The sequence below is a fragment of the Aotus nancymaae genome, unplaced genomic scaffold (genome assembly GCF_030222135.1).
Source record: "Aotus nancymaae isolate 86718 unplaced genomic scaffold, 86718_ANA_hifiasm-v0.15.2.pri h1tg000053l, whole genome shotgun sequence".
NCBI classification, from domain to species: Eukaryota; Metazoa; Chordata; class Mammalia; order Primates; family Aotidae; genus Aotus; species Aotus nancymaae.
The window spans coordinates 17,438,752-17,455,015 of record NW_026988467.1 but is presented as its reverse complement, the minus strand read 5'-3'; the positions used below and the strand labels follow the sequence as shown (position 1 = coordinate 17,455,015).

Below are 16,264 nucleotides of genomic sequence, written 5' to 3'. Positions count from 1 at the left end.
CACCCACTGCTTCAAGACAGTCCACCTTTCCAGGCTGAACCAACGTATACCTTCCATGTATTGATTTATATTTTTGCCTGTAACTTCTGTCTCCCTAAAATGTAGAAAACCAAGCTGTCACCCAACCACCTTGGGTGTCCTTTCTCAGGACATCTTGAGACTGTACTCTGAGCCATGATCAGGCATACTGGCTCAGAATAAACCTCTTTAAACATTTTACAGAATTTGATTAGCCAGTCGTGGTGGTGGGTGCCTATAATCCCAGCTACTCAGGAGGCTGAGGCAGAAGAATTTCTTGAACCCAGGAGGTGGAGGTTGCAGTGAGCCGAGATCGCGCCACAGCACTCCAGCCTGGTGACAGGGCGAGACTCTGTCTCAAAAAAAAAAAAAATAAATAATAAAATATTTTGCAGAATTTGGCATTTTTGGTCAACATTACCATTATAGCTCCTTTTTTAATGTGTATAGAGAAAGAACAAGAGGTTCTCTGAGATATTTAATGTTTCAACTACAAGGATTTTCTTTAATTTCCCAGGAACATAACCTTTTAGTATGAAGCTTATGATGACTACACAGATTATAAGACGTTGTATTGGTCGTCTTGAGTTAAAGAGTGCGTTTGTCTTAAGTCTTTGTATTTGTTCCCCTGAGCTGCAGTTGAACTCACTGGACCTGTGATATGTAATCCATCAGCTGGAAATGAAATCTCCAGACTGATGTTAATTAACCTTCCATCATAAGCTGGACTTCTTCACTTCTCCATCTGTAGAAAAATCTAAGTTGCTTCTGACAGGTCTGAATCAAGCACAGCATGAAGCTTGATTCGTTGGCAGACATCTGTGTGGAATGGACAAGCAAGTGGATTTTGGAAGAGAGAGGCTTCCAGCAGAGATTGCAGGGGTTCCACATTCTCATCTCTCAAGACAGAGATACCGCGTACAGCCCTACTGTGGTAGGGGCACAGGGACAATGGTCCTGATTCCATTCATTGCTGTCTATCATTCTGAGAAAGAAAAATTCTTTTTGTTTTGGTGCCATGGGTCTCAGGCCTCAAGGAATTATCTTGAGATTCTCCCATAATATCTCCCATTTATTTATTTATGAGACAAGGCCTTGCTCTGTCATCCAGGCTAGAGTGCAGTGGTATGATTATGGCTCATTGGAGTCTTGAACTCCTGGGCTCAAGCAACCCTCCTGCCTCAGCTTCCCAAACAGCTGGAACTACAGCTCACATCACCCTGTCCAGCTAATTCAAAAATTTTTTTTGTAGAGATGGGGGTCTCGCTATGTTGCCCAGGCTGGTCTCAAACTCCTGGCCTCAAGTGATCCTCCCAGCACAGCTTTGGGATTATGGTATTCCAAAAAGTTGAAATTGGATATATGATTGATATGGCTTGGCTTTGTGTCCCCATTCAAATCTCATCTTGAATTGTACCCCCATAATTCCCACGTGTTGTGGGAGGGACTCAGTGGGAGATCATTTAGTTAATAAGTCTCACGAGATCTAACTTTTTTTTTTTTTTTTACAGAGTTTTGCTCTTGTTGCCCAGGCTGGAGTACAATAACACGATCTCAGCTCACCACAACCTCCGACTCCCAGGTTCACGTGATTCTCCTGCCTCGGCCTCCCGAGTATTTGGGATTAGAGGCATGTGCCACGATGCCTGGCTAATTTTGTATTTTTAGTAGAGATGGGGTTTCTCCATGTTGGTCAGGCTGGTTTGAACTCCTGACCTCAGGTGATCCGCCTGCCTCAGCCTCCGAAAGTTCTGGGATTACAGGTGTGAGCCATCATGCCCGGCAATCTGATGGTTTTATCAGGGGTTTCTGCTTTTGCATCTTCCTCATTTTCTCTTGCTGCCACGATGTAAGAAGTGCCTTCCATCTCCCACCATGATTTTGAGGCCTCCCCAGCCATGTGGAACTGTAAGTCCAATTAAACCTCTTTTTCTTCCCAGTCTCAGTTATGTCTTTATCAGCAGTGTGAAAACAGACTAATACAATTATATATGGTTCTTGTTTGGTTGGTTTTAAAAAATGCTTTATGGGTACATGGTATGTGTATATATTTATGGGTTACATGATGGTATATGGTTTTCTGCTGCATATCTGTTTATACTGCAGATTTGATATTCTATGTGAAAGTCTCATTCATTTACAGAACATCAACTCTGTACCAGGTAGGCTTTGATATGCTCAGCCACAGAATTAGAGGACAATGGAGTTGGGGACTCGTTGGAGAGGCTACATGATTTTTTTTTCTGATCTACACTGTGTTCCACGGGCATCCTTGTATCTTCTGTCAATGAAAAGAGTCAAACTTGGTAAAGTATTTGAAGAGGTTTATTCTGAGCCAAATATGAGTGACCAATGGCCTGTGACACAGCCCTCAGGAGACTCTGAGCATATGTGCCCAAGGTGGTCAGACTACAACTTGGTTTTATACATTTTAGGGAGACATGACATCAATCAATATATGTAAGATGTACATTGGATGGGTCCAGAAAGGTGGAACAACTGAAAATGGGGGCTTTCAGGTCATAGGTGGATTCAGAGATTTTCTGATTGGCAATTGGTGGAAAGAGTTATTATCCAAAGACCTGGCATTGAGGAAGGCAACCCTTAATCCTCTTAAACTTCTACGAACCCTTCCCTTTAGACATCTACATTGCATTTCAATATGAGAAGTAAAGGCTGGCAGACCTGGGCACCACCCTTAGTCGCGCTCCTGTAGGTCGCAGGCGTGATATGGAGGAATCTTTCCAGAAGGCATTGTTTTTTTTTAAACACGATCAAATCCCCACCTAGTCACGTACCCGATGCCTACTTCATGGATCAAGACCCTTTCACATGTGATTTCTAGAATTGCAAGCCTTTAAAAGGGCAAGGATTTTCTTTGTCGAGGAGCTTGGCTGTTAAGGTATTTTCACCTGCGGCAGCTCCTGGCTGAATAAATCACCACTTCTTTCCCAGTTCAGTGTTCGAGAGGTTTGTTTGCAACCCCTCCTGCTTCATTATTTGGTTCCCTGAACCAGGAAGCGAGTTTCGGTTGGCGGACAGTGGAGACAGCCTTTCAGGCAGTTTTGCCTTGCCCTGCGGAGTATCCCTTCAGGGGACTCCAGTCAGCTGGGGCGACGCAATTCCTGAGAGTGCTCCTGGGCAGGTATTGGCACTGGTGGAAAGCCTTGCCAGAGCAAAGCAGGAAAGCCCCCGCAGTGTGGATCCCCCGAGTGGCTGAACACAGAGAAGGAATGGGTGCCTGGAGTGTCCGGATGACAGAGAGATGGTAAGATCGATCCTGAGAAACTTGCCCACCTCCTTTAGGTGAAAGCGTGGCCTGATCACCCACGTGTGCCGGATTTGGCACTCCTGAACTCGGCTCTCTCTCTTACCCTCTCTGTAACTATCCTTGGAAGTCTTGCTTTTGGTTTCAATTTGGGTGGAAGGAGGAATGCGATTGTATGAGTGATTGGAGGAGTCCAGTTGGACTCACCGGCCATGAAATGTGGGAGTGGCAGGTGAGTTAGAGAGGGCCCTAAGCTCTGAGCGAATTGTGGGGCTGGCTGTGATTAGGGACGATCCACATATGGCTGGAAGGAGGTGCCCTCGCAATCGAGGTATTGTGCGGGGAGTAACGAACTTCCAAAGCCAAGTGGTGTCTGAAACACTCCCCAAAAGGGAGACGAGCCTACTGGCCTGAAGCAAAAATGAAAGAGTGTGTCGTGTCGTGCAGGACGGGAGAAACTGAGGGTGGAGTAAAACTCCACTGCTTTTGAGTACTGTTTCTCTGTGCAAAAACATGAGTCACACTCACAGCAAGCCTACTCTGGGGAATATGCTGAAAAATTTCAAGAAGGGATTTAGTGGGGATTATAGAGTAACTATGACACCAGGAAAGCTGAGGACTCTATGTGAGGTAGACTGGCCAGCATTTGGGGTGGATTGGCCCTCACAGGGGAGCCTAGACAGGTGTCTTGTCTCCAAAGTATGGCATAAGCTTATTACATGCGAGCCAGGACACCCTGATCAATTTCTGTACATAGATTCGTGGCTGCAGCTAGTTCTAAACCCTCCCCAGTGGTTAAGAGGACAGGCAGCAACTGTACTGATAGAAAGGGGCAGACAGCTAGGGAGAAACCCCGCTGCCCCCGCCGAGGGATGCAGACTCCTAAGGTCCTGGCAGATCCAGTGGCAGAAGAGCTTTTGCAGATGATACCCCCTCCCCCTGGTCTGGAGGAAGGACTCTTCGCCCCTGGGCCTGAAACCTCAGCACCCCCGCCCGATTGGACACCCCTAAACCACCCAGGGTAGACAAGAGAGAATGCAGAGGGAGTCCTCCCATAGCCACCTGCTTCCCAGGGGAAACTCCTCCTATAGCAGTCCATCTGTGACCCAAGGCAGGGGTGCAGATGCCTTTGAGACAGCAGAGATATACAGGAATAGATGAGGATGGCTACATGTTGGAAAGGTTTTCACGTACCTGCCATTCACCTCAGCTGATCTTATCAACTGGGAAAGTAACATGCATCTTATACCGAGAAGCCACAAGGTCTCAGTGACCTACTGCAAACTATTGTCCAAACTCATAAGCCCACTTGGGCTGACTGCCACCAGCTACTTATGTATCATTTTAACACTGATGAAAGGCGGAGAGTACTCCAAGCTGCTTCCAAATGATTGAAGGAGCATGTTCCAGCAGATTACCAGAACCCCCAAAGGTATGTCAGGGTCCAGTTACCAAGGACTGACCCCCAGTGGGATCCAAACACCCCTGGGGGCATGCAGAGGCTAGTCCAGTACAGAGAGGCCTTACTGGAAGGATTGAAGAAGGGAGCCCAAAGGGCTACAAACATTAATAAAGTCTCTAAGGTCATTCAAGGGAAAGAGGAAAGCCTGGCACAGTTCTATGAGAGGCTGTATGAAGCCTATTGCATGCATACTCATTTCAATCCTGAGAGCTCTGAAAACCAGTGCATGGTAAATATGGCATTAGTCAGTCAGTGTACAGAAGACATTGGGAGAAAGTTACAGAAGCAGGCAGGATTTGCAGGCATGAATACTTCACAGTTATTAGAAATAGCTAACCAGGTGTTTGTGAACAGAGACGAAATAAGCCGTAGAGAAAGTCATAGAGAAAATGAGTGTCAGGCTCGACAAAGCACCGACTTGACAGCTGCCACTATTAGAGGAGCGCCCCTGGAAACGGGGGCTCCTGGAAGGCTACCCAGTCTAATCACCCGCGCCTGCAGTGTGACCAGTGTGCTTACTGTAAGGAAGTGAGACACTGGAAGGACGGGTGCCCCCAGCTGACAGGAAAACAAGGCAGTCTTAAGCACAAGGCTGCTGATGAAAGTGAAAGAGCTGTGTTCAATCTAATGGAAGGGCCACTGGACTGAAGGCGGTTGGGCTCAATTGCCCCCCAAAGAGCCCATGGTCCGGATGACAGCCTTGTAACCCTCCTATCAAAGGAAGCAACTGATATTGTTGGAGCTACTGGGGTGTCAGAGAAACAGTTTTTCTGTTTGCCTTGGACTTGTGAGGTGCAGGGAGTATGAGGTGATTCACCAGTTCCTATACATGCCTGATTGCCCTTTGACCATGCTAGGAAGGGATCTGCTCAGTAAGCTATGGGCAACCATCACCTTTACCAAGAGTGACACTTAATGGCTGGCACTGCCTAAAACTGGAGTCATCATGGCCCTCAGGGTTCCTTGTGAAGAAGAGTGGAGGCTCTTTTTAACTGAACCAGACCAAGAGACAGAACCTGCACTAGCAAAACAATGGCCTAAGGTCTGGGAAGAGGACAATCTGCCAGGACTGGCAATCAACCAGGCCCCTGTGCTCATTGAAGTCAAGTCTGGGGTTCAGCTGGTTAGGCAAAAGTAATCGCCAGTTCCCCAGAAGGCCCTAGAAAGCATCAGGCCCACCTAAAACACTTAAAGGACTATGGAATTATAGTTCCTTGCCAGTCTCCGTGGAACACCCTGCCACTTGCCTGTTCCTAAACCAGGGATCAAAGACTACAGGCCAGTGCAGGACTTGCATTTGGTTAATCAGGCAACAGTGACTTTGCACCCAACTGCACCAAACCTGTACATGCCGTTGGGATTATTGCCAGCAGAGAACAGCTGGTTCATGCGCTTGGACTTAAAGGATGCTTTCTTTAGCATTCGACTGACCTCGGAGGGTCAGAGACTGTTTGCTTTTCAATGGGAAAATCCAGAAACAGGTGTGACCACCCAGTACACCTGGACCCGGCTACCCCAGGGGTTCAAGAACTCTCCTACCATCTCTCGGGAGGCACTAGCCCATGACTTCCAGAAATTTCCTGCTAAGGACTTAGGCTGCATGTTGCTTCAATATGCTGGCCTTTTACCGGGACACCCCACAGCAGTTGGGTGTGCTAAAGGAACAGATGCCTTACTTTGGCACCTGGAGGACTATGGGTATAAAGTGTCTAAAAAGAAAGCCCAGATTTGCTGACAGCAAGTGCAATGTCTGGGGTTCACCACCCAGTAGGGAGAGCGCAGCTTAGGAGCAGAGAGGAAACAAGTCATTTGCAACGTGCCAGGACCCGAGACTCGAAGGCAGGTGAGAGAGTTCCTGGGAGCTGTGGGTTTCTGTAGACTGTGGATCCCAAACTTCATGGTACTGGCCAAACCCCTTTATGGAGTCACTAGTGGGGGAGACAAGGAACCCTTTGAATTGGGATCTCAGCAGCAGCAGGCCTTTCAGGAACTGAAAGAGAAACTTAGGTCAGCCCCGGCTCTGAGGTTACCTGATTTAACAGAGCCCTTCACGTTGCATGTGTCAGAAAGAGAATAAAATGGCAGTTGGAGTTCTAACGCAAACAGTGGGACCTTGGCCCAGGCCTGTAGCTTATCTCTCCAAGCAGCTGGACAGAGTTTCCAAGGGTTGGCCCCCCATGTTTAAGGGCCTTGGCAGCAAGTGCTCTGCTAGCACAAGAGGCTGATAAGCTAACTCTGGAGCAAAACTTAAATACCAAAGCACCCCACGCAGCTGTGACTCTAATAAATACCAAAAGACTTTCTCCAGGCAGAAGGGGGGCAAATAATTAAAGAGGGTTGGATCCAGCTACCAGATGGAAGCACAGCGCTACCGACCACAGAGTTCCGGAAAGTGGGAGAGGATGAACCGGACTATTAAGAATAGCTTAGGCAGGAGGCTGAGGCAGGAGAATTGCCTGAACCCAGGAGGCGGAGGTTGTGGTGAGCCGAGATCGCGCCATTGCACTCCAGCCTGGGTAACAACAGCGAAACTCCGTCTCAAAAAAAAAAAGAATAGCTTAGGGAAAATTTGTCAGGAAACAGGATTAAAGTGGGTGCAGGCACTTCCCTTGGTGTTGTTCAAAGTTAAATGTACTCCCGATATTCTCCCTATGAAGTCTTATATCATAGGCCCCGCCCCATTCTGCGGGCTCTCCTGGGAACTCCTCAGGTATGGGGAGAAATTGAGCTAGGACGAGAGCTAGAAGCTCTAGGAAAAATTACTCAGGACATTTCAACCTGGGTAAATGAAAGAGGCCCTGTAAGCTTATATTCTCCCCAGTTCACCCTTTCTCACCAGGTGATCATGTGTGGTTAAAGGACTGGAATTTAGTCCCTCTGAAGTCACAGTGGAAAGGACCCCAGACCGTGATATGTAGAGGAAATCCATAAATGTAGAGGGAATCCCAGCCTAGATCCAGCACAGTAGTGCAAAACCTGCAGCAACTTGGGAAGCTAGACCAGACCCAGAGTCACCTTAAGAAGGGCAGCAAGCCTTGCTCCAGCCACATCCCAGAAGCTGGCTGGTCCACGCATGGCCGAAGCATGAGGAGACTCATTGTGGGACTTATTTTTAAAATTTGGACTTATACAATAGGGACATTAACTAATTTTGAAGAATGTTCTCAGTGTGTGCACCAGGTTACTGAGGTAGGATGGAAAGTTACTGCCATTCTTTTGTTCTACAGTTATTATGAATGTGCAGGGACACAGAAGGGAACCTGTTTATATAATGGTACTCAGTAAAAGGTGTGTAGTCCAGGGAATAGAAAACCCGATGTCTGCTGTGATCCATCAGAACCCCCTATGTGTACAGCTTTTGAAATTAAACTCTTAACAGGGCGATGGAACAGCCCTACTAAGTTAATAGCTAAAATAGAGGATCAGGAAAACGAGGATGAGAGTGAGAAGTCTCACTAATGTTATAGATGAGATTCTCAAAGGGGGAACAAGGAAGGAGACCCTTCATCCCCTTAAGCTTCTAAGAGCCCTTCCCCCTAGATTTCCACATTGCATTTCAATAGGAGACGTAAAGGCTGGCAGACCCAGGCACCGCCCTTAATCACATTCCTGTAGATCGCAGGTGTGGTATGGAGGAATCTTTCCAGAAGGCATTGTTTTTGCTTAAACACAATCAGACCCCCACCTGGTCACATACCCCATGCCTACTTCATGGATCAAGACCCTTTCACATGTGATTTCTAGAATTGCAAGCCTTTAAAAGGGCAAGGATTTTCTTTGTCGAGGAGCTTGGCTGTTAAGGTATTTTCACCTGCGGCAGCTCCTGGCTGAATAAATCACCACTTCCTTCCCAGTTCAGTGTTCGAGAGGTTTGTTTGCAACCCCTCCTGCTTCAGCATCAGTAGAAAGAAGTGTCTGGTTAGATAAGCGGTTTTGGAGACCAAGGTTTTATCATGTAGATGAAGCCTCCAGGTAGCAGGCTTCAGAGAGAATAGGTTGTATATGTTTCTTATCAGACTTAGAGTCTGTCAGTCTTAAGGTCTGTATTGATGTTAATGCTGGTCAGCTGGGCCTGAATTTTAAAAGGAAGGAGGGAATAATGAGGCATATCTTAATCCCCCTTCCTATCATGGTCTGAATCAGTTTTTCAGGTTAACTTTGGAATGCCCTTGGTTGAGAGGGGGAGTCTATTCAGATGGTTGTGAGGCTTAGAATTTTATTTTTGGTTTATATTTCACTGTGCACCTTCCCTCCTGGTGGGCAAGGACTGTGGAGTTTTGGTAAAGCACATAGTATTCTTAAAAAGCATTATTTAACTTTCCCCCCAGCCAAATAACATGGGGGTGGGGAAGCTGGTTTGAGTGTAAAAATGGAGACACGATGTCAACAAAGAATGTCAAGGGCTGTTTGACCTTCCCTTTCTGGACAGCATCCTTTGGCACGGTTTCAGTGTTCTTTGTCTCCTCCTGGCAGGAGGCAGACACATTTTCCCAGAGCAGCAACATCCTTTATCCACAGACCATTTCAGAAATGCTATCTCTAAATTGCCTGCAGAGGTGGAAGGAGGCTTTGCTAAAACTGTTGACAGAGCAAAGCTGCAGCCAGATCAAAATCCTGCTACTTGAAACTCCTGGGCTGTAGTTTTTGGAGGTTAGAAGAAGACCACAGTGGGCAGAAAGTGAGATTTCATTGGAAGGAAGCATCCCTATGTCGTCTGGGAAAGATGGATGAAAACATAGTGATGATGGAGCAGGGAGAGATTGTACTGTTGAGAAACCCAGGCAATCTGTGGTTCCTTATATATCCAATATATTTGCTGTCCTGCAGTGAGTGTTCAAATTACAAATATGGCCATGTTGCCTACTGTGTATAAAACCTTCATAGGCTCTGTACCCTTGCCCACTGCCCTTGGGATAAAGTCCTGGCTCCTCAGCCTGGCACACAACATTCCTCACTATTTAGTTCTGGCATCATTCTTACTGTCCCCCGCCTGGCTTTTATGGTCCAGCATCACTCAATTACTTCCAGTTGTCTCACCATCATGGTGACTTCTCTGGCTTGATTTACTGTTCTGAAAGAGTCCCCATTCATACTTGAGATCATGTCCTCCAGGAAGCCTTCTTTGATCTTCTCTGGACTGGGTTAGATGTCCCTTCTTTGTCTCTCCCACTAAAATGTGAGTTCTGTAAGAACAGAGATCGTGATGTTTAAGTCTCATATCCACCAGCACCTAGCATGGGGCCTGTTGGGTCCCCAGCCCTTGTTTAAGAGCCATCTGGGAATTCAAGCTCTTAGTGGGAGGCTCATGGCCAAGCGGAAGGTGAGAGGAAGGGGCTGGGTGACACTTTGAAACTCACCAATCATGAGTCACTCTTTCTTCCAAGCAGGAGTGAGGGGAGGGGCAGAGAAAGGCTGGAAGGAAACAGGAGTATTAAGAACTCACAACCCCAACAGAATCAACTACTGCATTTATACTGTAGAATGTGCACCACATCATTTCCAAATGAATTTCCTTTTTATCCACTTTCTGCTTTTTTTTTGGAGATGGGGGCAACATAGTGAAACCCTATCTCTACTAAAAATACAAAAGTTAGTCAGGCGTGGTGGTGCACACCTGTAGTCCCAGCTACTTGGGAGGCTGAGGCAGGAGAATTGCTTGAACCTGGGAGGTGGAGGTTGTGTTGAGCCAAGATCACGCCACTGCACTCCAGCCTAGGCGACAGAGCGAGACTCTGTCTTAAAAAAAAAATAATAATTCCAAGTTCTCTAGGAGCGGGGGAGAAAGAGATGGGGTCTCACTATGTTGCTCAGGCTGGACTCAAACTCCTGGGCTCAAGCAATCGGCCAAAGTGCTGGGATTACAGGTGTGAGCTCTGCCAATGTTGTTGTTGTTTTTATTTAAAGTAAGAATTATTTTAAATAAAAGTAATATGAATACATGGTTTAAAAAATACTAATGAGGGAGGAGACCCTTAGTCAACCTTAAGCATCTAAGACCACCCCCGCCTTGACTTCCACACTGCATTTCAACAGGAGAAGTAAAGGCTGGCAGACCAGGCACCACCTTAATCACCCTCCTGTAGATCACAGGCACAGTGTGGAGGAATCTTTCTGGAAGGCACTGTTTTTACTTAAATAGGATCAAACCCCCACCTAAGTCACTATACCCCACACCTACTCCAGGGCCCAAGACCCTTTCACATGTAAATTCTAGAGTTGTAAGCCCAAGACTTTCACATGTAATTTCGAAAGCTGTAAACCCAAGACCATGTCATGTGTAATATCTAGAGTTGTAAGCCTATATAAAGGCAGATATTTCCTTTGTTAGAGGAGCTTGGCTGTTAGGCAGCTATGTTGCCTTGCTCCCAGCCGAATAAATCACCCCTTCCTTCTCAGTTCGGTGTTCAAGAAGTCTGTTTCTCGTGGCTGCTCCTGCTTCACTAAGAGTTTATGCAGATATTGAACTCGAGTTGGAAGAGGCGAGTCCGGTCTTAAAATGGAGGTAAAACCGCCGCCCGGTCGCCCCCAGCCCGACTCCGGCCGTCGCCGTCGCTGCCGGGGGGAGGAGGGCCATGATCCAAAGGAACCAGAGCAGTTGAGAAAACTGTTTATTGGTGGTCTGAGCTTTGAAACTACAGATGATAGTTTAAGAGAACATTTTGAGAAGTGGGGCACACTTACAGATTGTGTGGTAATGAGAGATCCCCAAACCAAACGTTCCAGGGGCTTTGGTTTTGTGACTTACTCTTGTGTTGAAGAGGTGGATGCAGCAATGTGTGCTCGACCACACAAGGTTGATGGGCGTGTAGTGGAACCAAAGAGAGCTGTTTCTAGAGAGGATTCTGTAAAGCCTGGTGCCCACCTAACAGTGAAGAAAATTTTTGTTGGTGGTATTAAAGAAGATACGGAAGAGTATAATTTGAGAGACTACTTTGAAAAATATGGCAAGATTGAAACCATAGAAGTTATGGAAGACAGGCAGAGTGGAAAAAAGAGAGGATTTGCTTTTGTAACTTTCGATGATCATGATACAGTTGATAAAATTGTTGTTCAGAAATACCATACTATTAATGGGCATAATTGTGAAGTGAAAAAGGCCCTTTCTAAACAAGAGATGCAGTCTGCTGGATCACAGAGAGGTCGCGGAGGTGGATCTGGCAATTTTATGGGTCGTGGAGGAAACTTTGGAGGTGGTGGAGGTGATTTTGGCCGTGGTGGAAACTTTGGTGGAAGAGGAGGTTATGGTGGTGGAGGTGGTGGCAGCAGAGGTAGTTATGGAGGAGGTGATGGTGGATATAACGGATTTGGTGATGGTGGCAACTATGGCGGTGGTCCTGGTTATAGTAGTAGAGGGGGCTATGGTGGTGGTGGACCAGGATATGGAAACCAAGGTGGTGGATATGGTGGCAGTGGCGGAGGATATGATGGTTACAATGAAGGAGGAAATTTTGGCGGTGGTAACTATGCTGGTGGTGGGAACTATAATGATTTTGGAAATTATAGTGGACAACAGCAATCAAATTATGGACCCATGAAAGGGGGCAGTTTTGGTGGAAAAAGCTCGGGCAGTCCCTATGGTGGTGGTTATGGATCTGGTGGTGGAAGTGGTGGATATGGTAGCAGAAGGTTCTAAAAGCAGCAGAAAAGGGCTACAGTTCTTAGCAGGAGAGAGAGCGAGGAGCTGTCAGGAAAGCTGCAGGTTACTTTGAGACAGTCATCCCAAATGCATTAGAGGAACTGTAAAAATCTGCCACAGAAGGAGCGATGATCCATAGTCCGAAAAGTTACTGCAGCTTAAACAGGAAACCCTTCTTGTTCAGGACTGTCATAGCCACAGTTTGCAAAAAGTGCAGCTATTGATTAATGCAGTGTAGTGTCAATTAGATGTACATTCCTGAGGTCTTTTATCTGTTGTAGCTTTTTCTTTTTCTTTTTCTTTTCATTACATCAGGTATATTGCCCTGTAAATTGTGGTAGTGGTACCAGGAATAAAAAATTAAGGAATTTTTAACTTTTCAATATTTGTGTAGTTCAGTTTTTCTACATTTTATTACAGAAACTAACAAAATGCAGTTTTGAAGGTGTTTCCTTGTGAGTTAACAAGTAAAGAAGATCATTGTTAATTACTATTTTGTATGAATTTTGCTAAAGTTAACTGTAAAGAAACACCTGCTGACTTGCAGTTTAAGGGGAATCTATTCTCCCCATTTCCAAACCATAATATGAATGGGCACTGACAAGTGGAGAGAATAGATATATGTGTGTTTGCAATGTGTGTTTTAGGTAAATAGGATTGGGTATTTAAATTAGCATTTGTGAATTTAATAGCATTAAGATTACCTTCAAATGAAAAAAATCTCAAAATTTCTATTTGGTTTTTGTGCATTTTCTTTCAAAATGTAATCATATGATTTTAGTGTGTTAGACTTGCTGAGTCCTAGCTGTGTTTAGAACATCTCCGTTCTACGTTTACCTTGGTCAAATTTGAACTGCTGCCATAGGTTTTGGGTGTAAAGAATGTTTACTGCCCTCCATTTAAATTCAGAAAAGGGGCAGTGGATGTTTTCCCTCTCCTACATTAGAAACCATTCTTAAAAACTTTTCAAAATATAGGACCATTAAGTCTGCTATATCTGAGCAAATTAGTGGGTACTTTTTTTTTTTCTTTTTTAAAGCACAAGAGGCCCATAAATCATCAGTTACTTTCCTTGGTTTAAATTTATATATATATATATATATATATATATATAATATATATATAAGTTTTCAGAGTAAGAGAATAAAAATTGTGCATTATTAAAAAAAAAACAAAAAAAGAGTTTGTGTAGATAGGCTTATAATGAAAAGCAACAATCTTGTGTCTCAACTCTCCCTAAACCTAATGCTCCAGCCTAGAGACAATGATTTTTTACCCTTTTAGCTATTTTTTTTTTTATGGCTTTCTTCATATCTCTACCTTTCCTTCTCCCTCCCTCCCTCCCTCTTCTTCCTAGACAAGGTCTTGTTCTGTTGCCCAGTCTGGAGTGCAATGGGGAGATCAGCTCACAGCCTCCAACTCCTGGGTTCAAGCGTGCCTCCTGCCTCAACCTCCCAGGTAGCTAGGACTACAGGTGTGAGCCACTGAAAGCACCTTTGCAAAAATTATAGCAGTGAGAAAATTATAGCAGTAGGAGAGACCTGCTATAGCCAACCTCCCTACTCTTGCCTTTAGCTTTCAAGTTGCCTTAATTATTCCTGTGCTTAGGCCCAGCTAACTCTGAAAGTCATTTCATTTATAGTTTAAATGATAGTAGCCCTTCCCCAAAATGCAACTGCCTTTGTAAAGCTAATGAAAGGCCACCAGGCTGGGGGAAGAGGAGCCTGAACTTTGCTAAGGTGTAGACATAAAGGATTGCCAGACATTATTCTAGAGGTCACAGATATGCAACTTCCCTGATTACTCCTGCAAAAACATCACTATTGTAGATTGACCTTTTGAGATGCCTTTTCAAGTTTTTTGCATGTCTGACACCTGTGGCTCCACCTGGACGCCCCAGTCAATGGCTCCATTGTTCCTGTGACACCACACAGGAGCAACCCAGTTCAAGAAGAGGCTTCAACTCCCTATGAATTTATCTCTGACCTAACCAATCAGCAGCAAGCACCCATTACCGAGCCACCCCCACTCCTTCCCCCAAACTGCCTTTGAAAAACTCCTAACCTGGGAGCCTTTGATGAGATTGACTTGAGTAATGATTCTGTCTCCCAAGTGCCATGGCTGGCCTCATGTCTATTAAACTCTTTCTTCACTGCAATGCCATGATCTTTGTTTGTGCAGTGGGCAGGAAGAACCCATTGGTAGTTATACCACCACATCCACCTAATTTTAAAATTTTTTGTAAGACAGCATCTCATCACATTGCCCAGGATGATCTTGAACTCCTGGCCTCAAGTGATCCTCCTGCCTCAGCCTCCCAAAATGCTGGGATTACAGGTATGAGCCACTGCACCCAGCCTCTACTAGTTCTTGATTTAGCAAGCTGAGATATTTAAGGTACACAGCTGACTATGTGACCCCCCACCTGAAACTGATGGCTGCCCTTTGGAATAAGGTCAAACTCCTTAACAGGGCTAACCAGGCCTGCATCTTCTGACCCTTCCACCATGCTTATCTACTTTATTGTTTTATTTTCTTTTCTTTGTTCATGTACATTTTGAATTTTTACACCTTTAGAATACCCACCTCCTGGCACTTGTGCCATATATATTATCCCCTCCTCTGGATTGTGGGCTGGATGTTAATGACTTGCTTCTATGGACTAAATTTGTCAAAAGTGATGGAATGTTACTTTCATGACATTGCAATGACTCTGGTTTCTGTCTGGCTTGTCTGTTCTAAGAGAAGTAAACTGCCAAGTTGTAAACTGCTGTTTGGAGAGGCCCATATAGCAAGGAACTGGATAGTAACAGCAACAGCCCACAGTGAACTGAATCTTGCCAGTAACTGTGTGAGTGAGCTTTTAAATGGATCCAGCCCCGGTCAGGTCTTCAGATGAGATTGCAGCCCTGCCTGATACGTTCATTGCCACTTTGTAAGAGACCTTGAGTCATAGGACCTGGCTCAGCCCAGAACTCTGCCCTGCAGAAACTGCAAGATGATAAAATTTGTTGTTCTTAGCCAGTAAATACTTGAGTAATTTGCTATACAGCAATAGATAACTAATGTCACTATTATGCCATATTGTTTTCCATTTAGTCACAGAGTTTTAAAATTTTAATCTTCTTCTTTTTATTTTTTTGAGACGGAGTCTTGCTCTGTGGCCCAGGCTGGAGTGCAGTGGCACGATTTTGGCTCACTGCAACCTCCACCTCCTGGGTTCAGGTAATTCTCCAGTCTCAGCCTCCTGAGTAGCTGGGATTATAGGTGTATGTCGCAATGCCCAGCTAAATTTTGTATTTTTTAGTAAAGGCAGGGTTTTGCCATATTGGCCAGGCTGATCTTGAACTCCTGACCTTAGGTGATCCGCCAGCCTCAGCTTCCCAGTGTTGGGATTACAGGCATGAGCCACCATGCCCAACCTAAACATTTAATCTTCTTAACTCCTCTTTCCTGTACCCGTCAGAAACTGTGTTTACAGATTGGGTGTTCTTACCCATCAAAAACTGTGTTTACAGATTGGGTGTTCCTTCCACATCTGTTCCCATGCTCATACCACCATATACAAAATGCTAAACAGATGAGAGACTTATTAGGCCATTCACTGTTTATTCTTGAACGGTGTCCTCTGGCTTCATTTCATACTCAGAGACCCAAAGGACCCCGAATGTCTGTCAGTTATAGCTGTGCTCTCCTCCCTGCCAAAAGGAAACCCTAAAGAGTCGTGTGGTTTCCAAGAGCAATTAGCAGCAGCTGGCCAGAGCAGCAGAAATATACACTCTTCTATTAATTTCCACGAGAATCTGGGACTGTGCTTTAGGGTCCTAAAAAACATAGACAGTGCTGGAGAATAGAATACACACCACTCCGAAAACACATG

General features: G+C 45.3%; 1 protein-coding gene across 1 annotated transcript; it reads left to right on the top strand.

Annotated features, from left to right (window-relative positions):
* The first annotated feature begins 11,244 nt into the window (after nucleotides 1-11,244).
* Nucleotides 11,245-13,266, top strand: LOC135269515 (heterogeneous nuclear ribonucleoprotein A3-like). The gene has a single exon (XM_064363738.1). The coding sequence runs from the start codon at nucleotides 11,245-11,247 to the stop codon at nucleotides 12,379-12,381; it is 1,137 nt and encodes a 378-aa protein (XP_064219808.1). The 3' UTR covers nucleotides 12,382-13,266.
* The last annotated feature ends 2,998 nt before the right edge of the window (nucleotides 13,267-16,264 follow it).

What these genes read in the sequence shown, in the direction of transcription:
- LOC135269515 (XM_064363738.1), top strand. Translation starts at nt 11,245, where the DNA reads ATGGAGGTAAAACCGCCGCCCGGTCGCCCCCAGCCCGACTCCGGCCGT.